We start from the raw sequence: 27,654 nt of genomic DNA, 5'->3' as shown, positions 1-27,654 counted from the left end.
CAGTGGACTACAATAAGTTATTTTTCCAGATTATCAAAAATTATAGCTCCTAAAGCAGAGGTTTGATCTGAGAATTAGGCTAGAATACAGCTTTGATCATTGAAACAAGACATCTTGATGGGAATTGGGCACATTTACAAATACACAGCATTGTGTAAATGAGAACTTGATAGCATTAAAAGGGATCTCATCCCCCCCCCTTTTTGGTGATCATCTATCATAATATCCTTGCCTTGTTTTTTAAAATGCTAGATAAAAGTTAATTTTTGGGGAAGCTTTCTGTTTCCTACTCCATGATGGAAACCAAAAGTTTTGGTAGAAAATGCCTTTGTGGACAAAGAGAAAAGCATTCTGTCTGTGAAGGGGTTCATTTTTTGTCTTTTGGGGTTCATTTCTCTTTTATGCTTCCTTTAGCTCATTTAAAAATGTAGATCTCTGGAAAAATTTTAGTATCCTGACTCCTTTTGTCAGAATCACCTATAGGAATGACTGGAAGGTAGAAAGAGGTTTCAGTTTGCAAGATTCTCTCTATAGCTTCCAAGGTCGCTGGTGAAGACTAGGTGATGGTAGGGGAATAAAACTCCTGTGCGGATGTAGACAAACCATTGCAGGTAGATGTGAAGCTGGTTTGGGTGTGGAAAGTGATAGAGCCTAAGAAGATATTCCTTGATTGGGATAAACTTTGCATTTGTGAAAGGCTTGGAGGTGCAGAACTGGCCATGCATCTTCTTTCTTTGCTTGGTCATGGGGGATACTCATCTTAATTAGGTCTGAACATCGAATATCTGATGAAAGGGGTTGTAGTATCAGAATTTGTCTAGGTTTTCCTGGAAAGTTTATCTTCTAGAGAGTATCTGGAGTTTGGGGAGGGGGAGGGTCAGGTAATCCAATACCATTATTTGAGTCCAGGGTCATGTCATTTAGGATGTTGAATGAAAAAATGGTCACCAATAGTCACGTTTAGCAATGCAATTTTTTTTAAGCTAATGGAATTGACATATAGTAAGTCTATAATACCCAAGGAGAGAACTAACCTGACTTTGAGTTAATGTAAAGAATCATCAAAAGTTGAGTTTAGAGAAATAATATTTCTTAGGTATTACCAATAAAATTGGAAGAGAGCATAGGAATAGTTAAAAGTTTAACACTGTCACATAAATTTTAAAAAAGGAAATATTTTGGCATTAATAGTAAACTGCTTTATATTTGAGAGAGTAAGAAATTGAAAATGATTTGTCTAATTTATGGATCACACATATTCTGAGTGTGAATCAGGTCTCCATGTTGTTCATCTGGGTCAGTATTCCCTTGCTATAAATTCAATTGTTTTTTTGGAATAAAGCCTAGAAGAAGATTCCTTTTATGAGACCTTTTTTGACCCTATCCTAATGTTCACAAAATGTTTCATCCTTGGGAGCCATATGCATGTTAAAACTCCTTATTCTTGGCCTGAGGCAAAAGAGAATTTTGAAGGAGAAAGTTTGAAATTAATTGGGCAACCTGTTATTGAGTAATAAGACTTAGAAAAATAGCCTTTTAAAAACATTCTTTGTAAAAGTACTCCAAACCCCTAAACAATCTTTTATCCTCCTGCATAGGATTTAGAAGATACTAAGGTTTTTTTTTGGGGGGGGGGGTAAAGTAATGGGGTTAAGTGACTTGCCCAAGGTCACACAACTAGGTAATTATTAATTGTCTGAGGCCATATTTGAACTCAGGTACTCCTGACTTTTGGGCCAGTGCTCTATTCACTGCACCACATAGCTGCCCCAGAAGATGCTGTTTTAAAAATTCAAACAATTTATACTAACTCTAAATAAGAACTTTGACCTTTGTTATTTAACACAATTTATAGGTAGGAAAAAGTATCCTGAGGGCAGAAGTCTATTACTTTTGAACAGTTCTTGATAAAAGGTGTTAATGCCATTGACACTTAAGAATTATTTGCAAGAATATTATCCAAAACTTTTAATAATCCCAGTCCATCAACATCATTGTCTTGAATGGCCATGGAAATTGATTCTTTGGAAGAATCTATAGGATCAGTTGCCTTCAACATCTGAAAATCTAGTGTAGAGATTTACGAGCTTCCATCCATATTTCTTCTCTATTATCATTGGCCTTAGAAAAGGACAATTTAGGTAATACTTGGCAGTCATTTTTGTATATTTTCTGAGCAATTGAAAAGCTTTTATCAAAAATGTCCAATATCACTCATATTTAATAAGCAAATGAAAGTCACTGGCATAGGCAAAATATTATGGAATTTAAACACTAGTATGGAACCCAGAACTTATACAAAATCATTGAATAGTCAAAATATTTATTTAATTATCATGTTCCTGAAGAAAACAAATTAAATTATATAAACAAAATCAGATTCTGTCATTTTATGCTCTGATTTTTTAAAGTCTGAATTAATAAAAAAAAGATGTTTTACTTACAAATTGGACCATTCTTTGAGGAAAGTGTTACCCAAGTACATTTTTATATTCAATCAAAACTTTCATTATTTTTTCCTTTCAAATGTCTACTGAAACTATGTCAGAGTAGTTGTCCTCATGCATTTCTCATTGTTTTTCCTTGGGGCCATTATCAGTTGATGGCCAGACTGAGCTCATTGAATTTTAGCTGTGCCAGCAAGTCAGAAGCAGATCAATTCCACCTCTTGAGATTTGCAAGGGATCAATTTGGAGTTCTTTGCCTTGTTAGTTTATATTTATTTAATATTTTTCTTTTAAAACCTATTGACTGGAGGGATATTTTTATCAATTGGTCCCTTTCTAAGATTGAAATTCTCTTTTATTGTTGTAGAACTAGTTGTGTTGAAAATTGATATAGGTAAATTAGTAGTATCCGTAATATTTTGTAGCCATTCTCTTTCCATTATAATATAGGAACATTAGATGATACTATAAAGAAGTGGATAAGAATGCCTCCTATAATGCCAGAAAGAATTCAATTCAGAACATCTTTCAGTCTTAGAAACAATTGTTAGACATACACTTTTTGGAGTGTTGAACTCTGTGAAGTATTGAGTATTTCGACCAGGACTAGAAATATAAAGGTCTTCTGCATTATCATCTGAGTATGGGCATAGATTAGGCACACTAAAAATTGACAAAAAAAGATAAAGAATTCAAATAAAAACTGAATACATGGAGGATTACAGATCCAAGTAGACTGAGCAGTTGTATTGGCAGTTGTCTAAAGCAGATATTTTTAACCTTTCTCATGTCCTAGAACCCTTTTGACAGCATCTAACTGAAAAAGTCTCAACCCATTTAAGAAAAATATTTTAAAATATAATACAGGAACTAATTAATACATTTGTAAAAATATTTCTTAAAATGTTCATGGACCCCAGGTTAAAAACCCCTTTTCTAAAATTATTTTTATAATGTGGCCCTTGTACCAAGTTTTTGCTGATAGTGTCTAACCTCTCTAGGTAGAAAATTCAGAGACTCACAGGTAGGCAGTGTACTGTAGATGAGTTAAGTATGCAACCCTGGGGGATATTGCTCTTGATATAGAAAGACCTTATTGGTAGAAAATGAGATATATTTATTCTTTCCTTTGCTGCTGCCATTGTCCATCAGCTAATTGAATTGTGTATGTCAAAGTACCTCATTCTTTTCATTTACTCACCTAATCAAAATAGATGCAACTGAAGGCAGAAGAAATTGGTTTGGGATCCAAAATTGACATTTGGAATGTACTGTTGCTTTCTTCCTTCTGTGAAGATGCTTTTCTTGTCCTGTTGGATGTTTATGTAGTCTTTCCATTTTTATCATAAAACACAGACCTATTGGATTACACATTTAGTAATGATCCTCATTTGCAAAGTGAATTACAAAACCTTAATCTCTCATTGACATTCAAAGAGGTGTACAGACAGGTTCACTCTTATTTACTTTGCACACATAAATATAATTTACATAGCAATTATAGATTCAGTAGGTGGAGATGAACTTTTAAGTGCTCTGCATTTGGATATTTTACCCAGTGTTCAGTTTTAGCTTGACATTCTATCTCAGGTTTCAATGTGGCATATATTTTAGTCATCAGATGGCATAATTCTTGTTGGCAGGATCTTCAATTTAGATCATTTTTTCTCATTCAGATTGATATATCCTCAGGATCACATACATTAAACTCTTGTCTTCTGCCCTTACAGGACCATGCCAAGCATATTTGCAATATTTTCTTGCTTTTAGTCTCATAAATCTTTTTTTAGTTCCTCCTAAGTCACAGTGATTCCTGAAGTGGACATCTCTTGAATCTATTTGGGCAGCTCTAAAGTTAGCAATAATTAAATTTCTAGAAAGTAATGATGGTAGGTTCATTTTTCCACACTACCTGTCACTGGCCATCACAATTTCATCCTGATTTTTCTGAAACCAGAATCAGAAATTGGAATAAAAGTTTAGATCCTCTGCTTGAAATTGCCATGAAAGAAGTGAGAGGCCACCAGAAAATCCTTAAATCTTTTAAGTTGTTTTAAAGTCCTATAAAAATAAAGGAGTCAATGCAACTTTCAGGTACTTTCTGTGAATGAATTTTCCAGTCTGAGTTGCTTTTTGATTGGTCATCCTATTTGACTTTGTCATATAAGATAATAAATCAGTTCAGTAGCTAACAGGAACTGCTTGATTGGTTTACTAGTGCCCTCCCAGTATGAAACAGAAGGTCTCTTATGGCCAGCTCCATACACTTAGCTAATGACTGTGAACACTTCTAGCAAATACATGGGTAGCTTTAATTTATACAGAACATCTGGGGCTTAAAGGTTTTTATTTAGGGATGATAAATGAAGATTTTATTATCTAAAGAAAATGACTCTCATTGCAATGCTTAACACCACTGTGCATCATTTTAGTTAAAGTCTTAAGTTAAGGAATGAAACAATGATAATGGATTTAACATAAATTGTTAGCAAATTGGATTTGGGTTTTCTTTGTGGATTTATCTTTTAAATACATTTCAATTTTCCACAAAACAATTTTAGAGCACAATGAGGAAATCAGCAAATGTAACCACTGTTAGGGTTTACATTGATTTTCAATCATTGTGACAGAAAACAATAAAAGGATGACTGAATGTTGTAGCTTCTCTTAATGCCTGTAAGCAGAGTCTAATGATTTTTACCCTTTTTTATTACTTTGCTAGTTGGGCATAATATGGAAACATTATATTTATCAAAACTTTAGGGAATTGGATATATTCATGGGCATAATTATTGAATGCTTGTTTTTTAAAAAGTTCAATAAATTAATGAATAAAGCTGTACATATGCAAATATGTGGGATAAAATTGAATTAGACAATCTTGGAGAACTTGTGGAAGAATGAAATGTTAGAGAAAGATCATAGAATTTGTAATTTAAGAATGCATATGATATTTCCTGAAGCAAACTAGTCTCAGAAAAGGAAATATGCACATGATTTAATATTATTTAAATTCACTAATCAAAAAGTTGCTTTAGGGTCTAAGTGATATAAGCAAGGGTTGGAGTTTATTAACAAAGTTTCAGGTCTGGTGTTAGCTGATGGATGAAGATGATCTATTTTCCTCACTATTTTCCATTTTCCTTCCCCATACTAAAAAACAAAAAACAAAGGAGGACACTTGAGAAGGTCATCATCTAAATCTCTCAGAAGATATTTAGAAATACAGGATAGTAGATGTTAATTCTACATAGTTTTCATATACTTCTTTTAGTATTATGTCTTGTTTTCATGATTCCTATAAATACATCTGCCAAATGAACATGCAAATTGTTTTTAAAAATATATAAATATAATTATAAAATATTTTATGCAAATAAAAATAGACCTAAATAATTGTAGAAATATTAATTGCCCAGGGATAGACTGAACAAATATAATAAGAATGACAATGCTTCTTAAATTGATTTACTTTTTTAGGGTCAGGTCAATTTAGAGTTAGAAAATATAATAATACAATTTATATATGAGGAAACAAAAGGTGAAGTGAAATAATGAATAAAAGTGAAAAGGGAGGAAGAAGTACCAAGATCTCAAGCCATACTGCAAAGCAGTGATCAGCAAAACAATTGGATGTATTACTTAAGAAATAGAGAAATCAATCAATGGAAAAGATTAGATACACAACTACAAAGGAGCACCTGTAGCTTAATCAGTTAGTCAGTAGTCATTTATTAAACACTTCCTGTATATCAGGCACTAAATACATTCTGGAGATACCCCCCCCCCAAAAAAGAAAAACTCTGCCATGAAGGAGTGTGCAATCTAATGGGGAAGATCACACTCCAAAGAAGACTGAAAAGCAGTAATTGGGAAGCATGTCTGAGGAAATGTCTTTCTAGTCTGTGCTTCTGAAATGAAGTTGTTTTTGTTCCCTGCTGCAATCAAAAGGAGAGAGATTACCATCAAGGCATGAATAACAAGTCAAATTGAACCCTGCAAGTTGATTCTTCTTTTTTTAAAATTTTATTTATTTAAGGCAGTGGGCTTAAGTGACTTACCCAAGGTCACATAGCTAGGTAATTAATAAATTTCTGAAATTAGATTTGAATTCAGGTCCTCCTGACTCCAGGGCTGGTACTCTATCCACTGTGCCACCTAGCTGCTCCAAATTGAATGTTGTTAATGATGAATTTACTGAGGACTGTTTGGAGAAGTCAAAGAAGTTCAAAACAGGATCAAAGAAGAAGAAAATGAGAATAACTTACTATCTGACAAAAGCAGATATGAAAATTGGAAAGCATTCTGGCAGGAAATGGGTTTAGATCAGTATCGCCTACCATATACCAAGCTAAATTTCAAATGGCCATGGCTCAGATACGAAGGGTGACATAAACAAATTGAAGGAGCAATAAGAAATTGCCTTTCTGGCTATAGGCATGATAAAAGTTCTGGACTAAATGAAGACTAGAGGGAATGGCAGAAGATAAAATGGACAAGTTTGATATGATATTAAAAAACTTTTGTGTAAATAAAACAAATGCAGCAAAAATTAGAATAGGGATAAAAAAATCTTTACATTTTGTTTTTCTGAAAAAAAAGTCTAATTTCCAAGATATTTAGGGAACTGATTCAAATTCAAAAGTTGATTGTAATTCTTCTGTTGATAAAGGTTCAAAGGATAGGCACAGGAAGTTTTCAGAGGAGGATGAAAAATAGTCTAGGTCACTAAAGAAATGGAAATAAAAAAATCCATTGCATTGAAAGAATTGACAAAAAAAGAAAATGACAAATATTGGAGGAGCTGTGGGGAAATGGGTACATTAAAACACGTTTGGTATAGTAGGAATTGTTCTAGCCATTCTGAAAAGTAATTCTTCAGAAATTATTGACCTACACTCCTGCAGCGAGATTAGAGAAAAAGGAAAAGACTCACACTTATAAAATTATCTGTAGCAGTTTGGATGTTTTTATTGTTAGTGAAGAATTAGAAACTGAGAGGGTAGCTATCATGTGGGGAAAGTACAGGACAGCTAGTAGTGCAGTACATAGAGCACCAGTCCTAGAGTCAGGAAAACCTGAGTTCAAATCTAGCCTCAGACACCTTGTGTGACCTTGGGCAAAACACTTAATCCTGATTGCCTCCTATCCAAGAATATCTTTAGTCTTCCTGACCCACATCTAGCCACGAACTCAGTTGACTTTGGAGGAGAAAGTGAGACTGGTGACCTAGCATAGTGCTCCCTCTCTCAAATCCAATTCACCTGTTTGTCATGGTATCCCTGATGCCATGGTCTTCTTCAAGAATGAAAGACAGTCATCATCACCCTGGGGTAAATATTTAAAGATATGGTATATGAATATAATGGAATTGTACTCTGTGAAATGAAGAAGGACATGGTTTTAGAGAGGAATAATAGAATGGATTTTTGAAGAATTAAATGAGCAGAATCTGTTATGCTATATAACATCAACTTTGGAAATATAAAAAACTTTGAAAGCCTTCAGAACTCCAATCCATCTTGATCCATCTTGAAGGATTCCAATGAGAAGGATGCTACTCATCTTCTGACAGAGGATGGAGATGGACCAATGTATAGAATGAGACACACTTTTGGACATGACCAACGTGAGAATTTATTTTGCTTGTCTATGTGTATTTGTCAAAATAATTTTGTTTTTCTTTTTTAGGAAGATAGGGACATAAGGTGGAGATGAAATAATCTTTATTAATTTAAAAAGTATCATTGAATTAAAAAAATGAAAGAACAATTTCAGAAAAATGGGAATGGTTATAGGTTAGTTGGTTAGCAGACACAGTTATGATTATATATATACATATATATACTATATATATATACATATACTATATATATATATATATATATATATATATATATATATATATATATATATATATATACCTACACTCTGTGTCAGAAAACCTAGGATTTGAGTTGTAACTCAACCAGTGCACTTTTCCATGCAGTTTTGGGATGCTCTCTTTACCTCTTCATTAAGATTAGAGAGTTAAACTAGATCAGCAGGACTCAGATCTCTTCTGTCTTTTTTTTATATTTTTATATTTTATATTTATATTTTATATTTATATTTTAAGTTATATAATTCAAAAGATTTATTTTCCTGAAATTAATTTATCTTGCCTTTTTGTAGAAAAGTAGAATAAAAGGGAAGATGACAAGATCTCATATTCTTTTTGATCCTCGGTAACTTGATTTGTGCTGGACATTGATAAACTGAAGAACCAGGATAGCCAAGAGCCTTGTATTCATCCCACAATATTTGTTGACTGAACTGGGAATAGTTAAATGAGGGAAGAGAAAACTGAAGAGAAATTTTAGAAGAGGAATTAGACTTATTCTGTTTGTCCTCAGATGTCACACTCAGCAATAATTGGTGAGAGTTGCAAAGAAGCTAAAATGTCAGAATTCTGAGAAAAACTTCCAACAATTAGAGCAGTTCACGAGAACCCCGCCCCCCAAGCAGAGATGGTAGTTCTATCTCATTGGGAATAGACTGTCTAATATCTTATTGTGAGGATTCCTTTTCTGCTATGACTTTGATTAAATGATTGCTACCTTCCAAATAGGAATTCTATAGTTGCTTGGAAATGAACAAGAAAAATATGTTCACTTTTTCTCTAGTGAAAACAACCAACCTTCCTTCCTTCCTTCCTTCCTTCCTTCCTTCCTTCCTTCCTTCCTTCCTTCCTTCCTTCCTTCCTTCCTACCTTCCTTCCTTCTTTCCTTCCTTCCTACCTTCCTTCCTTCTTTCCTTCCTTCCTACCTTCCTTCCTTCTTTCCTTCCTTCCTTTTCCCCTTCCTTTCCTCTTCTTTTCTTCCTTCTTTTTTTCTTTTCCTCTTTTTTCCTTTTTTTTCTGAAAGTTCTAGCTATCAGGATAAGCTTCACTCATTTGTTAGAGAAGAAAGGGTAGATGGCACAGCACATAGAATTTGAATTAGGAAGACCTGAGTTCATATCCCATCTCAAATATTTACATCACTGTATGTCCTTAAGCAATTGAAACATTCTTATCTTTACTGTTCTCATTATAGATTGGGACTAATAATAATGATAGCTCCTACTTCATAGGGTTATTTAGAAGATCAAATGAGATAATATCTGTAAAATACCATATAAATTTAAAAATGTTATATGAATGTGAACTATTATTATTATCATCATTTATTACTATTACTGCTATTAATTCAGTTTCTTTTAGCAAATATTTAAACCTGGTCATGTGAAATATATAGGAAATAAAGATAAAAACCAAATAAGCCCTGCTCTGAAAAGTATATTTTTATTTCTTATTGTCCATTTTCTCCTATGGACTTTGGTGTGAACCAGGAGGAGATCAGCCTACTAATAAAAAGAGCCTGGATTTTTATGAAGGGGAAATCTGGTTTCCTTTATTAGTTTTTTTTGAGTTTTTTGTTTTTGAGAATGGATCCTATCTCAATATGATTAAAAGTACATGGTTCCAATACTAGTGAAGGCAGAAGCTTTGACCTTCCTTCTCCCCTCTTTAGGGGTCCTTTCCTAAACCCCAACTCAGAACTCAACGTGTTGGTGACATAATTCATGCTGAAATTAGTGCAGACGTCTGAAAGATTTTTTTTCCCTATTGCGTCTCAGAACCCCTAGACTCATAATCTACCAGCCTTCCCTTTCCAATAGAAGGGTTACAGGCAGGTATCAACACTCCTGGTATTTTGTTTTTTTAAAAAAAGAGAAGGCACACAAAAAAAAAATTAAGCAACAAAAACACCTTTTTTTCCCTTAACTCAATTTCCTTGATGCTGTGAATTTCCCATTTTCTTTGACACCTAAAATAATGTTATTTTTAGGTTAGACCAAATAGCATACTTATGGAATGTGGGTCATAAAATCCAGAAAGTTGAGTTTGTTTTTATTATATTCTTGCCAAATCTGTCCTTCCAAAAGCTTTGCCTAATATAGCACAGTTCAGTGGAATTATCCCCTTTTCCTTCTAAACTCCTTATTTATAGAGCTTTTAAGCAGGTTATAAATACATTTGAGAGGAAAAATAGATTTTTCCTAACTTCATTTGAGTTGATAGGAGTGTCACAGGCCAAGTGGCTGCCTCATCAGACTTTATTTATGTCTTCTAATACATAAACATGAAGCAAATTAAGCAAAGAATATCCCAATTTCTGTACTGTGATGACCCTGTAGAAAGAACATGTGACTAAGGATTAACTTCTTCCTTTTTGACCCCATTGTAAGTTTGTAGAAAAGTAGAAATAACTTTTATTCTTCCTATGCAAAAGCAAAAAAAAAAAAAATCAGCATCATAGTCCATCTCTTTTACATAGGGCTTTCAAAACTTTTTGTATTGGACCCTTTCAGGTAATATGCATGTAGTATTTGGTTAGTTCAAATCGATCTACCATCTCTTGGTTGTACATGTTCCCATTTATAAGACAAACAGCAAATCATGAATACCCTTTCTTTTTGTGTTTTCAAAACAATAATCAGTTCTCCAAAGTATTCATCCAGTGGATTAGAGACCTTGTTTTTTCAGTGTTTCATAGATAGCAGTTCGACATTTCAGACTTGCCCTTTGTCATTCCTTGTTTTGCTTCACTTTCCAGGCTTATGCTTCCTCTTTTAGGTTTGCTTTAGCACTTCCCGCAGACATTTTATCCTTGGGAATGTACTGAATCTCCTGGAAATGACCATGTGTCTTCCAATTGTCCTTTGAGCTATTGATAGTTTGGTGATTATGGTAGAGTAGAATGAAAGCTCCTTGAAGGCAGGCCTCTGGCTTTTGTGCTTGTGTCCCCAGCCTAGTCCAGCACCTGGCATAGAGCCGGCCATCAGTTGATCATTAAGATAAGTAGCCATCTGGAATTTGTCAAGAATATATTATAAAAAGATAAACTTTTAGACAGGGAGTAGCTTGGGATCCTTGGAAGCATTGTACTGAATCCAATCTGGCTTCTGCCTGTTTAACTTCTTGGACCCGGTTCATTGTCCATACGGGGCCCATCTAAGATAGGCATTTTGATGTGCTCACAAATTGATGCTTATCCAACCTCATGTCTTGTGGGCATCATCATTCTGTTCTGTTCTTCATTTTTTCCCCTTTGAGGGTTTGTGGGCTTCATTAAGGAGGACTTTTGTACTGGGAAACTCAAAAATGATGAGCATCTATCATTCAGAAATAGGAACATTTAGAAAACATCTCAGTGGTTAGAGATATCACTCTCTCATTAGGGCTTTTCAGGAGTCATCCTTCACAACAGACAAATGCTGGAGGATTGTTGAACTTAGTTATTTCTATTTGTGTATCTCAAGAAATTTTGTTTGATTTTAACTTAGGCATGAGACACTGTGTTAGAAGAATACTTTTGTGGCTGATTTTGCCTTTTCAGGTCAAATTTATTCTTGCCTTTGAAAATTAAATGCCTGAAAAAAAATTCATTGCCTCTTTTCAGATTACAAAGACTATTTTTGGTTGCATTGGTTGGGGCTGCCATATTGAAAAGAGGCTAATGCAGGTATAATCCCAGTGAGTAGCTTGTTTACTTTATAGTATTTGTCAGGAGATACAAAATGAATTCATATATAGAGAACTCAATATCATTAACTACTTATTCTAGATTGAATAACAATATTTTTAGTCCAGGAAACCTTTTTCAGGAAGAGTCTAGCTTTAGTCACCAGTGGTTTTTGTTTCTTGTTTTAAAAAAGCAAACTCAAGTGGCCCTGATTTTTCTCCTTGCTGTGAAGATTTTGAGATTTTAAGAAACTTATGAATGCCTATGGTATGATTGTTGTAGTTGTCAGTTCTGATCATTTCTCCAGCATGCTGCTTTTGCATTTTAATAGTTTACAATATGTGATTATTTCTCAATATGAAGGCTGAGTCCCTCTGAGGAAAACTCAAATGTATCTTTGACATCCTAGACTGTATTTTAAAAAAATAAACAAAACAAAAAACTAACTCCTTTTAAAATACTCCTTAGCAACTTTTTTTTGAAGTTATCAGATTCTTCCCTGTGTCTACCTTGGTGTTATCTTTACCCCTTTTATTTCATGTATAAGTATAATTCCAGTCTCTATCAGTTTGGCATTAAGAAGGGTGTTTTGCAAAATCTATCCAGTTTGTATGTGTCACCACATATCTGGGGAGCATCCATTTTTGATTTGGCACCTCCCCCTTTCTCAGTAATCTCCAGGAGCTCCATTTTCCTCTAGGATCAAATATAAAGTCTTTGGCCCCCATAAAGGCTTTTCTTGATCTGGCCCTTTCCTCTTTCTCTGTCTTTTCTTACATTTCACTTCCTCTACCTGTATCCTGATCTGACAGCCCTGGCTTGTCAGCTGTTCCTCATGCATGATGCTTCCTTAGCACTGCTCCTCCCCAGCCCCCAATCCCTAAAATTTGTCCCTCCTCCTGTCTCTTAGCATCTCTGGATCCCTTGAAGCTCCAGCTCAAAACCCTCCTTCTGTAGGAAGCCGCTTCTGGCCTCCAGAGCCCCCCTGAGCCTCCTTCTCTTATGTTTCCTGCCTTCCAGTGGTATGCATCTAGTATTCTGTTAGAACAGAAGTCTGGAAGACAGGCTCTGGTTTGGCCTTTCTTGGTTTCCCAGGTATTTTTTCCCTGTGTCTGGCATTGACTGGCTGATCTCACAAAATCATTGTGTTTCACTCCCACCTTGGGGAAACCCTGGTTTGTTTTGTTGTTTGTCGTGTGTGTGTGTGTGTGTTTGGGCCTGGTGGTCTTTCATGAATGGGTTTAGCTCAATTTCTATGTCCTTGACCCAAAAGGAGAGCTTGGGATTGGTGGGATGGGAAGCACTTGCATTTTTACAATCTGTTGTCTTTGGAGGATGGTAGGTCTCACAGAAGAGGGAACATCTGACTTGAATCTTCAAAGAGGAAAATGGTTCTAAAAGGCAGAGATGAGGAATGAGTGCATTCACACCTGAGGAATTTTTCCTGAGAGCTGGGATGCAGGAGATGGTGTTTGGAGCTTTGGGAATGGTTGGGAGTTCAGTTTGGCTAGAGAGGATTCTTGGAGTGCACCATCAGTCTAATAATGTTGTTAGGGATTAGATTGTTGAGAATTTTGAAGATCAAGGCAATAAGTTTGTATTTTATCTTAGAGGCAAACTGAAAACTGAAGTTAGGAATGTCAGAGGCTTGACAGAACCTGCAATCATAATGGGCAGACACTGAAGAAGAAACCTTATAAGAAGTCAAAAAATGAGAGAACAAACAAGGAGAGCCAGAGATGGAATGTTGGAGTGAAGCAATGAGAAGAGTCCAACTCGAACCAGAGATAAATCAATAATAATAATTATGATGATGATGATGATGATAATGAATAGACTGATGGGACAGAAATTTCAGATAGCTCTTTTATAGACATTTAATTATTTAAGTCTTTGTCTCAGTCCTAATGTGGATCTCTTTTAAACTAAGGCTCTTCCTTTCGTTGTTATTTTTTTTTTTGTGGGGCAGTGAGGTCAAGTGACTTGCCCAAGGTCACCCAGCTAGCTAAACATTAAGTGACTGAGACCAGATTTCCACTCAGGTCTTTCTGACTCCAGGGCCAGTGCTCTATCCACTGGGTTACCTCGCTGCCCCTCACTGAGGCTCTTCTTGATTCTCATAGGATACTCATTTCTGATATTCTTACAGCAGAAGATAGTGGTCTCCAATTGTTGAATTTTCCTAGCCAGACCAGGCCAATGAATGAAAAGCATTCATTCGATCCTTACTTTGTGCTAGCAGAGTACAAAACAAACTAGTTCCTTCCCTCAGGGAGCTCTTGGTTCCCGTGAGTTATGATTCTATATCAATTGAGGTGACCCATAGGTGACTAGCTTAGAGAAGTCCATAAGAATGGAATAACTTTCAACATGAACAATATAAGAGAGAGCAATAAATTGAGAAGAGTGTAAGGAGAAGGAGGAAAAAGAGAGGGAAGAGATGTCAGAGACACTGGAAAGAGAACTGGGAAAGTTCAATGTCAGGAAAGTGATGGAAAGAACATTTCACGGATGAAGTGTCCATGCATGGAAGTTCAGCAAGGCATTGAAGTCCATCAAAAGGAGGGTGTTGATAATCAGAAGAAGAGATAATGGAAAAATGGCCCAGCTCAGGTTTTTTTTTGGGGGGGCAAGGCAGTGGTGTTAAGCAACTTGCCCAAGGTCATCCAGCTAGGTAATTATTAAGTGTCTGAGATCAGATTTGAACTCAGATATTCCTGACTCCAGGGCCAGTGCTCTACCCACTGTGCCACCTAGCTGCCACCAGGTTATTTTTTTTTAAAGGAAGCTATTTCCAAGTCCAAATAGTCTTTTGGCAAAAACATTTTTAAAAAATTTTGAAAATCCAGTCTGCCCCCCCATATGAGTTGTGAATATACTGCATCTTAAATCTGTGTGACAATGAATGTCCAATGATCTGGGCTTATGAGAATAGTGAAAAGAGCTTTTCTAGATCTAGGCACAGATTTTGATTTCAGATGGACTAGAAAAACTCCTTTAAAATCTCTCTTTATCTTCATTGTACTTCTTCACAAAAGAAATAAACAGATAGATAAAAGATTGCATAAGAAATTCAGAAAAAGAATGGAAGGACAGATTTTTTGAGTGATGAGTATTTAGAATTCCCAGAATTCATTTGTTTGAATAAAGAGTAAGACTATTATCACTCCAGTGGAACAGGTGGGGGGCACTTCAGTGCAGAGGTCTCTTAAAGTGTCATCACCATTTTCTCTCTATTACTCCAGTTCCAAAGCCTTGTTAAAACATCTTGAGCATCATCAATTTTGCCCCAAAATTTCATTCAGTGACTGTAATAATAAATTCGAATCCAGCATTCATTCCTCTGTATTCTTTTTCTTGATAATCAACACTGTATTCTGACTGGAAGAGTATTGATTTCTTGTTTTCTTCATAATTTTCATCTCTCTTCTTTAGGACTTTGTTACCACCATAATTCGTCTGTTTGACAGTCCTTCTACTTCCATCAGAGCAAAAGCTTTTCTGGTCCTTTTATATATTTTACTACATAACCGAGAGATGCTGCTTCTCAGTTGCCAAGCCAGGTAAGATCCCTTTACCCTACCCCCCCCCCCACTCCCCCATTCATTGTTTCATAAGTATCAGTAGTTGTGGCAATCATTGTAGTGATCATGACATTTGACACTGATGATTTGATATCTAATTTTTTAGGGTGGGCTGTGAGATTGTTTTTTCCACTAAATTTAGAGCTTTCAGAAAAAGCACATGGTATTAGAAAGCCAGTTATTTTTAGACATTCAGTATGTTTTAATGTGTTGGGATTATGTTAACTCTTTTGACACCTGGGAAATCGCAGATGTGGTGGAGAGCTCCCTGAATAAGACTTGGGGACAGCCATAAGAACCTGGAATAAGATTTGAGGAGTCTCACTGCACTGGCCCCCATGCACACTCAGTTTATTATTGTGACCATCAACTAAAAGCCTAGACTGGATATCTTGCAGCCTAGAACATAAGAACTGTAAATGCATCCTGGGAGTCCTGGCTTTGGCCTAGTAACTTGGATTATGTGTCTAAGGACATGCTTTTAGATATATCTGAAGGTTTTTGTTAGAACCCCTCCTCATCACCACATCACCATGAATTACCTTAGATTTAAAAAATATAGGTGAAGAACACCAAGATTCCCATTATATTATATATATATATTATGTATATATATGTATATACATAATCTAAATATGTATATATGAGACTTATACAAAGAGCTTGAGGTTGGAGTAGACTAACACAGCTATTCAATCTAAATTAACAGCAACTAACACTAACTATTCTAGATAAGTGCTCATCCAGAACCCTATGGAGCGGGAGTCTACCACTTCTCACTGTCTTCCACTCTACTTTTTGCCAGTTTTTATTATTAGGAAAATTCTTTTGACATCAAACCATACTTTGTTTCTTCCAAACTTCTACCCATGACTTATTTTTTTTTAATCTGAGGCCAAATAGAACAAATCTAATTTTTCTTCTGATGTTTTCCCTTCAAATAATTTTTTTTTGTTTTTGTTTTTGTTTTTGCAAGGCAATGGGGTACAGTGACTTGCCCAAGGTCACCCAGCTAGGTAATTATTAAGTGTCTGAGCTTGGATTTGAACTCAGGTTCTCCTGACTCTAAAACCAGTGCTCTATCCATTGCACTGCCTAATTGCCCCTTCCCTTCAAATAACTGAAGACAGTTATCATGGTCCTTCTCATGGTCCCAAACTAACCTTGCCCAGGTCCTTGAATCAGTCCTTATGTGTCATGAGACCAAGCCTGTCACCATCTTGGCTGCCTTCCTCTAGGTGATGATGATGATGATGATGATGTTTGTCCTTCATTTTCAAAGATGTCCATGATATCATGGAGGTAATGCCATGATAAGCACATCAATTGACTTTGAGTGAGAGGGAGCTGTGCTAAGTCACTAGTTTCACTTTGTCCTCCAGAGCTATCCGGATTCAGTGGCCAGATATGAATCAGGACCACTGGAGATAGCCTTGGATGGGAGGCAGTCAGGGTTAAGTGACTTGTCCAAGTTCACACAAGTAAAAATCAAGTGTCTGAGACTAGATTTGAACTCCTGTCCTCTTGACTCCAAGGCCAGTGCCCCATCCACTGTGCCATCTAGTTAACTAACATCATGACTAGAAGAACACCAGTATTAAAAAGACAGACTTTTGTTTTATAGAGAAGACTGAGGCCATTAAGAATTTTGAAATTCCCTAGAGGTAATGTAGTCCTTTGCTCTTCTTTCTGTCAAATCTAGGACACTGTCCATCTGCCGTGTGTATAAGTTTATCTTCTAGGTATTTGAAAACATATAAACACCCATTCTAAGCTGCCTGGAACTAGACACAATTCTCCAGATGGCATATTATAAGCACAAAGAATTACAGACCTATCCCCTTCCTATTCCAGGGAGCAATGTAGCCCTCAATCACATTAGCTTTTTTGTCTGCCACATCACATCAAAGTGCTGATTCAAATTGATCTAGTAATCCATCAACCCCCTCCCATATCTTTTCAAAACAACCTCTCCCTATCTGTGCCTCTTTCCCTTATTTGTCTGATGTCTGCAAGAATTTTTATTTATCCCTAGTGAATTTTATCTCATTAGATTGAATCTTGTGCTTTATCCTGTCAAAATCCTTTTGGATCCTGACTCTGTTTTTCAGTGTGTTAGTTATACCTCACAATTTTGTATCATCAGCCAATTTGTTGAAAACACCATCTCCTCTGTTAATACCTTACCATCTGTTAAACTTCTCAGGCCTTAGCACAGAGTTTCAAGCATCAAGCAAGAGCTCCATTGGCGCTCTCTTACCACTTTTTCATTGAACTATTAACAACTACTATTTTAATCTGTTTATCTATCTTGTTCTGAATCCAGTCAGTATTATTGTTGTCGAATCCATATCTCTTCATCATCTCTACAAGAAAAGTATGAGATACTTTATTAAAAATTTTGCTTAAAGCTAGGTAACCTATAGACCCAGTATTTCCCTTCTCTGCTAATTTAGTAATCTCATCTGAAAAGAAAATGAATTCAGGATGGCATCATGACTTCTTGTCCTTAATGAAGTCATATTGATGCTTTCTGTGAACTTTCATTATAACCTCTTACTGGTATTTTTCATTTGTTTTTATGTGGTTAATTGTTAGTGACAGCAAATTGGTAATTTTCAATAAAGCTGTCTTTTCCCTTATTTTTCATAATGGAATAGCTCTTTTCCTTCTCCCTCCACTCAGTTTTTGGAATTTTAAATCCAGGGATAGGAAATGGCAAATGTTTGTGGTATAGAATGATAAATGGCTGGGAAAAAAGAGAATGTTAAGAAGGGCACATGAAATGATCTCTACTTAAGAGGAATGAGTGGGGCTATGAATGGATTGAGGGTCTATGTAGATTTGCTTAGATCAAGAAGACTCAGGGAAACTCACATAAAAATTGGGGAATGGGAGATGTGAGAAAAAGGGAGGCGTTTAAAGGTTATATTCAAGGCCCTATCCATTTAATGAGATATAATAATATTATTCTGAACCATATCACTTGTCATTGAGGGTTATTTTTAAGAATAGATATTAAATCATTTGCATTTCTAGAAGTGTCTTATTTTTTTATACTTCTACCTTGAGGCTGTTTTAAATATCACATTAGCTGAAGCATTATTGAAGATTTTTGCAGCCCTGGTGATTAAAACTTAAGAAGGAAGCTGCATAATCCTATCACCTTGTTCTAGTGAGGTATACAGCAGCTTAATCAGAAAGGTCTTCTACTATCACATAAAATAACCAAATCAGGGCTTATCTAGACCTATGGAGTATTCATAGATGTTTGGTTTTCTGTAGAAAGTACTTTTTCTTTACTTCCATATATTGAAAACTCAGCAACTTTGCATGGGAGTACAATAATTATTATATAAAGAGAACACATACATACACACACGAGAGAAATGGGGCATGGATCGGGGACTTCATTATCATTTTATTGGCCTTTATAAATACAAATTTACATTTGGAGTTATATTCAGAAACTAAAGTCATGTAGCTGAGTGCATACAATGGAAAACTAGTCCATTTTACCGCCTTGTGAAGTCATGTTTTTCATCCATAGCCCCACAGTCTTGGAGCTGCTGTGTTCCAAGTGCATTGTGGTAGTCCTACCTGGAGGCTAGAAAGAAAGGCTCTTAGAACAGTTGCAACATTCCTGTTGGGAAAAGGTCCCCAGTCTGTGATAAGCAGAGATGGAGAAGGTTCCTCTCTTCCTGCCCCTAAAGACTCCAGGCTGCTAGGGAGATGCTGCCTCAAGTGGAGGACTAGAGCTAGTCCACGTCTCCTGACATACCTATTGCTTCCTGTCTACCGGTATCACTTCTGCCTTTCATGGGCTGAATCTCAACCACTTTTGTGTGATCTCAGCCCCCAGATCTGTCAGCAGTGGACAGCTGGTGAGATTTGAGCTGTCAGCCTCAGATAAAGAAGATATGAGAGCCCCCAAATGGCTGCCTGTTTCTCTAAATGACTTCATACCCACATTGAACATGACAGGTGATGAAATAGGGCCTTCTGGCTCACTCCATTCAATCGTCCTTTCAGTGGATGAACCATCAGAGTTCACTGGCTGAGTTTTTTGAAACTGAAATGGAATGTCTGATAATCACCCCAGTCCTCTCTTGGGATCTTCAGCATTTCCATCTTGGTGGGGCTTTGGTGATAGGAGAAATTTGTCTTTGATCAAAGAAGGGTTTTTGCTCAAGAAATGTTTGTTGGAAATGTTTGGAGAAAAATAAGGTATCATTTTGAAAAAAATTGAAAAATTGAGGTCTGTGGAGTTGAAGTTTAAAAGTCAGACTTGAAAATTTGAGGTCAGAAAAAAAAAGTATTGCTATACTTGAAAATTGCTTTTCAGCACATTTTTCTCACTCTCAAAAATTTATCTTTTAGATATATTTCCTAGGTTCTCTCACCTCAACAAGATTATTTTTTTGTATTTAAAGAGATTTCCTTGAGCATATCATAATAATCCCAGTTAGTTTTTAATCTAGAGAAGAACATTTTTAAGCCTTCAAAGGAAGATATATGAAATTATCTCATTCTACTTGAAACAATGATGATAGTGCTGAAGGTAAAAACTGTTTGAGTCCTTGGAAGATTTTTTTTTAGGTTTTTTTTTTCAAGGCAAATGCGGTTAAGTGGCTTGCCCAAGCCCACACAGCTAGGCAATTATTAAAGTGTCTGAGACCAGATTTGAACCCAGGTACCCCTGACTCCAGGGCCAGTACTTTATCCACTGTGCCACCTAGCTGCCCCTCTTCCTTGGAAGATTTTTGCCAGACTCAGATGCAATTAGTTTTTGAGTACAAACTGTGTGCCACATTATTATGAAAGTCATGTAAGAAATGACAAAAGCATTTTATATATTCTCTTTTTGTCTTCTGCAATAAAATGAATGGATGTGAAACATTTTAGGGCTAATTGTAAGTGAGAAGCAGCATGGTGTTGTGAAGGAAAACTGCCTTTAGAACCAGGAAAACTTGAGTTCCTCTTCCACCCAGGACCCAGTCCAGCTTTGTGGGCCTGGGAAGAGAGCCTAACTTCTCAGTCCTCTCATCACTTCTCTCTCTCTTTTTTTTTTTATTTAGGTTTTTTGCAAGGCAAATGGGGTTAAGTGGCTTGCCCAAGGCCACACAGCTAGGTAATTATTAAGTGTCTGAGGCCGGATTTGAAACCAGGTACTCCTGACTCCAAGGCCAGTGCTTTATCCACTATGTCACCTAGCTCCCCCCCCCACTCATCACTTCTCTAAGAAGATGAAACTTGCATTGGTGAATGATCTTTTTTCTACCTAGAGTTCATTATATCAAGGAAATCAGAAATCTAGGTTCTTATTCCTAAGTAACATAAGAATAAAGAAGTAAATGGTAGAATGGAGAAGTTGGGGAGGGCTTCATGGATGAAGTGAGACTTGGACGCAAGAAAAGGACTTGAAAAATAAAACAAGATTTAGTTAAATAATGGATTGGAGACATAGAGGGCATTATGGATTGGGGATGATATAGACAAATAATCAAAAGCAAAGAAAGAGTCCATTGTTGTGGAAGATGATGGCATGACTGACCTGACTGGGGCAGAATTTGTGTTAAGGCATACTACAAAAAATAGTGGGATCCCAAACCATGCAATTGATACAATCAATACCAGATCATTGTATATTCATGAGTAAAGGAGCAGAGGATTACTCTCATAGGCAGATGCAAATTGAGAAAAATGGCAGCAGGGAAACCAATGGAGAAATTGTTGTCTTCTCTGAATGAGGTCATGGAGGAGTTGTAACTTGGCAGTCAAAAAGAATGGATGGGTCCAAAACTTTTCAAATGAAAAAACAATTGGACTTGGTGATAGATTCTCCATGAATTCAGGTGAATGATATTGAATGAATGAGAGTCATGTCACTAATGGACATGGGATAGATGGAAAGTGGACCTGTTTGAGATAATGGTGAGACATTCCATGCATAATTTTTTGTATGTGTTTGGAAATGCAGTATTGAAAAACATGTTAGAGTCCTAGACTGGAAAAAAAAATTTAGTCTGTCATATTGAGGTGATAGTTGAAACCATGATAATTTAGGGAGAGCTCTTAGCAGGAGGGAATATAAAGAGGCAATTGAAAAAGCTTGAGTTGGATTATTGGCTTTCATGTATGTAATTTTTACTCTCTCCAACCAGGTTATATGTTTCTTGTCCAGTAGATAGAACACTGGGCCTGGAATCAGGAAGACTCATCTTCATGAATGTGAACCTGACTTCAGACACTTAGTTGTGTGACCTTGGGCAAGTCACTTAATCCTGTTTACCTCAGTTTCTTCATTTGTAAAATGATCTAGAGAGGAAAGTGGCAAACAACTTTAGTATCTCTGCCAAGAAAATCACAGGGAGTCAGATGAACATGACTGAAATGATTGAACAGCAACTACAAAAACCATGTCTTCTATTTATTTTTGTCACAAAGACTTTGCAGCTGTTAGGCACTCAGGATATGCTGACTATTAGAGGTGAATTGAAGACATGAGAAATAGAATAAGGATTATTGGCTTCAATAAAAACATATTGAGTTGGGGGTGGCTAGTTGGCGCAGTGGATAGAGCACCGGCCCTGGAGTCAGGAGTACTTGAGTTCAAATCCGGCCTAAATCACTTAATATTTACCTAACTGTGTGGCCTTGGGCAAGCCACTTAACCCCATTTGCCTTGCAAAAACCTAAAAAAAACCCCAAAATGTATTAAGTTCCTACCATGTGCTAGATCCTGGAGAGATAAAGATGAAGACTGGGGGCTCTGTAGCATTCAGCCAGATTAGAGATTGTGTTGGAGATGAAGAAGAAAACAGAGCCATAAGGAATTCCTTGCACCAAAGCATTCTAGGTGGGAAAGAAGGAAGTGTAAGGATAGGAAATAGAATAGGACATGTTAGAATTCAGAAAGACCCTTCAAGTACCAGGACGAGTGGAGCAGGAGGAGCCAAGAGGAAAAAGACAACATTCTTTGAGTTTTCCTGAGATTATTTTGTAGTTTTAGTTATGAGATTTATAATTGAACATAGCCCTTAGATGACAAGAATTGCCATTTTCATTTTTATCTTAGAGCAATGTTAAATTCTTTATGGAAGTTATAATCAAATACTTCTTTCCACATATTATTATGATTTTCTGGCTCAGCATGTGAATTTTTTTTTTAGTAACTAATGTATTTATTGTCAATAAAGTTGATTTCTACTAACATAGCTCACTGGAGCTCATTATGTAAAATGGGGACAGTGGTAGAGAGAACATGAAGAAATGGAGCATTATATTAGGATCTTTCTACTTTCATAATACCTGAGAGGCCTTTTATTTATCCCAACTGAAAAAATGGTTGTTTTCTCAAGTGTTAACAAGTTTGCACTGGTATCTTTAGCTATTCAAGAGTATTTCATGCCTTGAGGAAGAACTACGAAAATTGTTCAAGAGAACTGAAATTAAGCAATACCCTGGATAGCTTTAAAATGGCTAACTTAGATTTCAAGATACAAATGTGCTTGCCTTCACATTGGAATAAACATCTTAGTATAAATTGCTGCTCTATTCTTTCTAAAGTTTCTCTTTAGTAATATTTTGTTGAAGCTAGAAAAAATGGACAGTCAATAATATACTGAAAAAATTATATTGCTTCTGCTCTGTAAAATCTGATGAAAGACAATCAATAGTAGGAAAGAGCTCAGCCTGAATTAATTGTATCAGATGAAGCAGTAACCAAATACTGACTGGCCCAAGGCAGGGCTGTGTAGATGGCCCTTCTCAAGATAAATGCTGTTCTGTTGGGATTTGGACAGGGATTTTATTTTAACCAAGGTACCACTGTGAAACTCTGAGTGAATTGCTATTGCAATTTTACAATTCTCTAAAACTCATAGTACAAATCTGTATGTGTGAAGTAAACCGAGGATTGAAGTGAAACAATAAACAAGAAGCTTCAGGGTCCTTCCAAAGGAAAGAGACCCTGCAGAGAATGCACTGGGACTCATGTATCAGTGGACTATATACCAGGGGGACAGTGGATTTGGTACCATTTTCCCTATCATTAGCACCCTGAATATTTGATCCATTTGAAGCAGAGAAAATAAAAAAAAATGATCAAACCCATTGATGTGTCATATAATGATGGAAAGAAAATGGGTGATTTGGAATAGGTGGTGAGCAGGTCATTCTTGGCCTAGGACTTGGACCTGAAATTCTCCAATGTCATCACTTTGTAGTGCCATTGAGAAAGGTGGGAGCTCTCAGTCTTTAGGGATCATTTTGCCTTCTTCCCCAATTGGAGATCTATCCTAAAATGCTCTGCTCTGATTTATTCTCACCTTCTTTTTGACTCTGGATACTAGAGGTTTGTGTTTGATTTTATTTTTAAATTTTTTAAATTTTTATTTTTTTGGGGTTTTTGCAAGGCAGATGGGGTTAAGTGGCTTTCCCAAGGCCATACAGCTAGGTAATTATTAAGTGTCTGAGACTGGATTTGAACCCAGGTACTCCTGACTCCAGGGCCAGTGCTTTATCCACTGCACCACCTAGCTGCCCTGATTTTATTTTTAAGGAAAGAGAAAAAGTATTTATTAAATATCTCCTAAGGGCCAAGTACTGAGCTCTTTTAGCTTAGAATTCTGCCCATAGCAGAAGTATGTGGGTGTAGACATAAATGATTTCTTATTTTTTTTTTAGTTTTTTTGCAAGGCAAATGGGGTTAAGTAGCTTGCCCAAGGCCACACAGCTAGGCAATTATTAAGTGTCTGAGACTGGTTTTGAACCCAGGTACTCCCGACTCCAAGGCTCTATCCACTATGCCACCTAGCCGCCCCTAAGGATTTCTTATTGATGGCCTACATTAAGATCCTTAGCATGGATCTTCCACTGTGAGTTGGCACTCAAGGCCTAACCTGGCACTACTCTTTTGTTCTCCCACACATAACCTCGTGCCCTTCTAATCCATGTCTTTTCTCAGGTTCTTCTGCTTTGTGCTCAATACCCTTTTCTTTTTTTCAATCTTTTCAGGCTATCTAAAATGCCACCTTCTCCCAGATGTTTCTCTTAAGCGTTCCCATTGATAATGGCCGTCCTCTCCTCTTCCTCCCCCCCAACCTCATATCTCACTTTTTTGAACCAAACTGTAGTGTCATTCTCATGTCATTTTGTCATTAGCTTATGTTTGTCTTATCTCTCAAGGCAGGTGGCATGCCCAAACTTTGTGCTTCCCTTCTTGCCGAATGGTGCTCTGGCAGGAGTTGTTCAATAAACAAGTTCTTGTTTTACTGGAACTTATTAAAAGTGTTCTGGGCAGTCTCTGGGCCTCTCAGAGGGGTTCTTTTTAGAATTCCTCAATTTACTTTGGATGTATTGTGAAAAATCCAATTCAACTAACATTAAGTACCAACTATATGCTGGGCACTATGCTAGGACCTGGGCTGAGGCTGAGGGAGCAATGTGGTGGTGAATTTAGAAAGGGGCATCTTATTCCTTGGAGGTGAAACCAGGTCGGGAGCAAATGTAGAGCAAGGTGAACTGAGTCCAGTTTTTGCATTCTCTATGGAAACGCTTTAAGGAAGAGTTGGTGATCTGCCCTCCAGCCTTCCAAGCCTTGATTTTGCTGCAGGGTATCAGATCTGAAGTGATGAATTTATCCTGAGAAGGACATCCTGATGTGGAGCTGACAAGGAAGAGAATCTCAGATGGGGAGTGGAGTGTAAAAAGAGGAAGGAGAAAAAAAGAAATAAAGGCGCTGTAGTTTACTTATTAAATTGTAAAAGCATTCAGAATCTATTTTACAATTGACTGAGAGCCTATTTGGAAAATAATGATTAAATTTAAAATATTCAATCAGCATGATGCTCAAGAGCTGCCTATGCATGTAACTAAGAGTGAGGCTTTTCCTTTGAATGTAATCTTCGTACACAAATTTGTCACATGCACTGTGTTACTCCTTTCAGAACTTTCAGTAGCCTTGTAATCAATTATCATTACCAATCATTTGCCAAGTAGTTGCAGTACTGCCATTTTAAAATGACAATAGTCTATTATGACTGGTTTGATTTGGTTTGGTTTGATAGAATGAATTGATCTGATTGTTATAGTAACTTTCTTCTGTTACATTATCTTCATTTAGTCTTTCTTTTCTCATTCTACCTACTAGGGTGATTTTTAAATGTGATACATATCAAAAGAAAATCTTTAAATTTTTCTAGGAATTTTTGGATCCCTCATCAACGCGTCCCTTAATTTTTTTTTTTTTTTAGATTTTTCAAGTCAATGGTGTTAAGTGGCTTGCCCAAGGCCACACGGCTAGGTAATTATTAAGTGTCTAAGGCTGGATTTGAACTCAGGTACTCCCAACTCCAAGGCCAGTGCTCTATCCACTGAGCCACCTAGCCGCCCCCTCCCTTAATTTTTTTTAATGAAAAAGTAGAAGATGGAATCCTAAGTGTTAGTTATAACATTTCTTTGTTGTATTTAAATATTTTAAAGATGATTTTTCAACAGATGTTGATGCTTTGTTCTGAAGTAACCATCACTCTGAATGAAAGAATTTTCAAGGTACAAGTGCTTTACACTCATATTCAATTTTTTACCTAGCATTTTGCTTGGGAACCATATTATTATTCATTTTATTTTATCTTACTAGGAATAACTTTTAGAGTTAAAATTTAAGTTTTAGAATCAAAAAAATCATAGTTTGAGTGTGACAGGATCCATATATCATTACATTTCCCCCCTTATTTAATAGTTAAAGAAATCAAGACTTAGAGTGCTTGGGCTGCTTGTCTAGGAACACAAAGATAATAAATGACAGGGCTGAAATTTGACCCGAGGAAGCTTCCAGAGAAAGCAAGAAGACCAAAAAAAAATTGAGAAAGACACCTCCCTTGCTCCTAATTTATTCCTTTAGTTCCTTGACTAAAAGTCTTAGACTTTCAACTTAAGGGATTAAGCAGTGTGACTCTTATTACACTCCCTGCTTTCTTCCTCATCTGTCTGTTTTTTCCAAAGTCATATTTCATAAGCAAATGGTTATTTGATGAAATGTGCTTCCCATATTGTGACTTTATAGTTAAAATTACACTTGGTAGAGAAAAATACCAATTTGCATTTTTCAGATACATTTAGTATCAAATCAATGCTAGCAATTAACTGGCCAGTGTACTGCAACCCATAACTTGATAACCACTATACAGTCTTTTGCATATAAGTGTAGGTCTGCTGGCCTCTTGGAATACAAAGCAAATATCACCTGCTTTATATCAATTATAGCTATGATTTCAGTATTTAGAAGAATATGATCAATACTTTGAAGGGCATGTCTTATTAACATATCTTCATAATACAGTGAGTACAAGAATGTTTCACTTGTGTTTTGGAAATAGATTTCAAAAGATACAAATGACGTATTCTCATATGACCATACTTTATTTTGATTCTTTTCTGTGTCATTAAAGATTCATGCAAATGTGGAACATAACATTTTTAGCACAGAGTTTGGAAATAGAGCTAATGGTTTACAGACTGTCTTCTCTGAGAATTTTAATATTTTCTGTCTCAGTCTTCTTTAGGAGCTGAGGAAGAAATATCTCTATATAACTAGCATATTGAGAGTGTTTTCCATCTTCCTTTTGGAGATTTGGGGAGGTAATTCCATAGAGAAGAAAGGAAAGATAAAAGTGAGGTTACTCAAGAATCTGATGACTTCATACAAGTAGTTTTGTTTGTTCACATTTTATTCATGAAGTTTGTACTCATTTACCTGATATTTGATTTTTGTGAGATGAAAGATTTGCTAGATTTTCATGTTAGCCACTAGACTCATTTGAAGAATAAGTTTTTAAAAATCAATCTCGGGGCGGCTAGGTGGCATAGTAGATAAAGCCACCGGCCTTGGAGTCGGGAGTACCTGGGTTCAAATTCAACCTCAGACACTTAATAATTACCTAGCCGTGTGGCCTTGGGCAAGCCACTTAACCCCATTTGCCTTGCAAAAACCTAAAAAAAACAAAACCAAAAAAAAACCAAACTCTTATTTCTTTTTCAGGTTCACATTTAGTGTTAATTCATGACTTCAGC

At 36.2% G+C, this 27,654-nt stretch overlaps 1 protein-coding gene across 2 annotated transcripts in view; it reads left to right on the top strand.

The window, feature by feature from the left end:
* Positions 1-27,654, top strand: part of ULK4 (unc-51 like kinase 4) — a 730,095-nt gene that overhangs the window by 214,433 nt on the left and 488,008 nt on the right. For both annotated transcript variants that reach the window (XM_074195881.1, XM_074195880.1), the window contains one exon: positions 15,431-15,558. In XM_074195881.1, the coding sequence (XP_074051982.1) occupies positions 15,431-15,558 (128 nt within the window). The remainder of the gene's footprint in view (positions 1-15,430; positions 15,559-27,654) is intronic.

This window comes from Macrotis lagotis, chromosome 7, assembly GCF_037893015.1.
Source record: "Macrotis lagotis isolate mMagLag1 chromosome 7, bilby.v1.9.chrom.fasta, whole genome shotgun sequence".
NCBI lineage: Eukaryota > Metazoa > Chordata > Mammalia > Peramelemorphia > Peramelidae > Macrotis > Macrotis lagotis.
The sequence above is the reverse complement of the archived record's forward strand: the minus strand, read 5'-3'. Positions and strand labels throughout refer to the sequence as shown.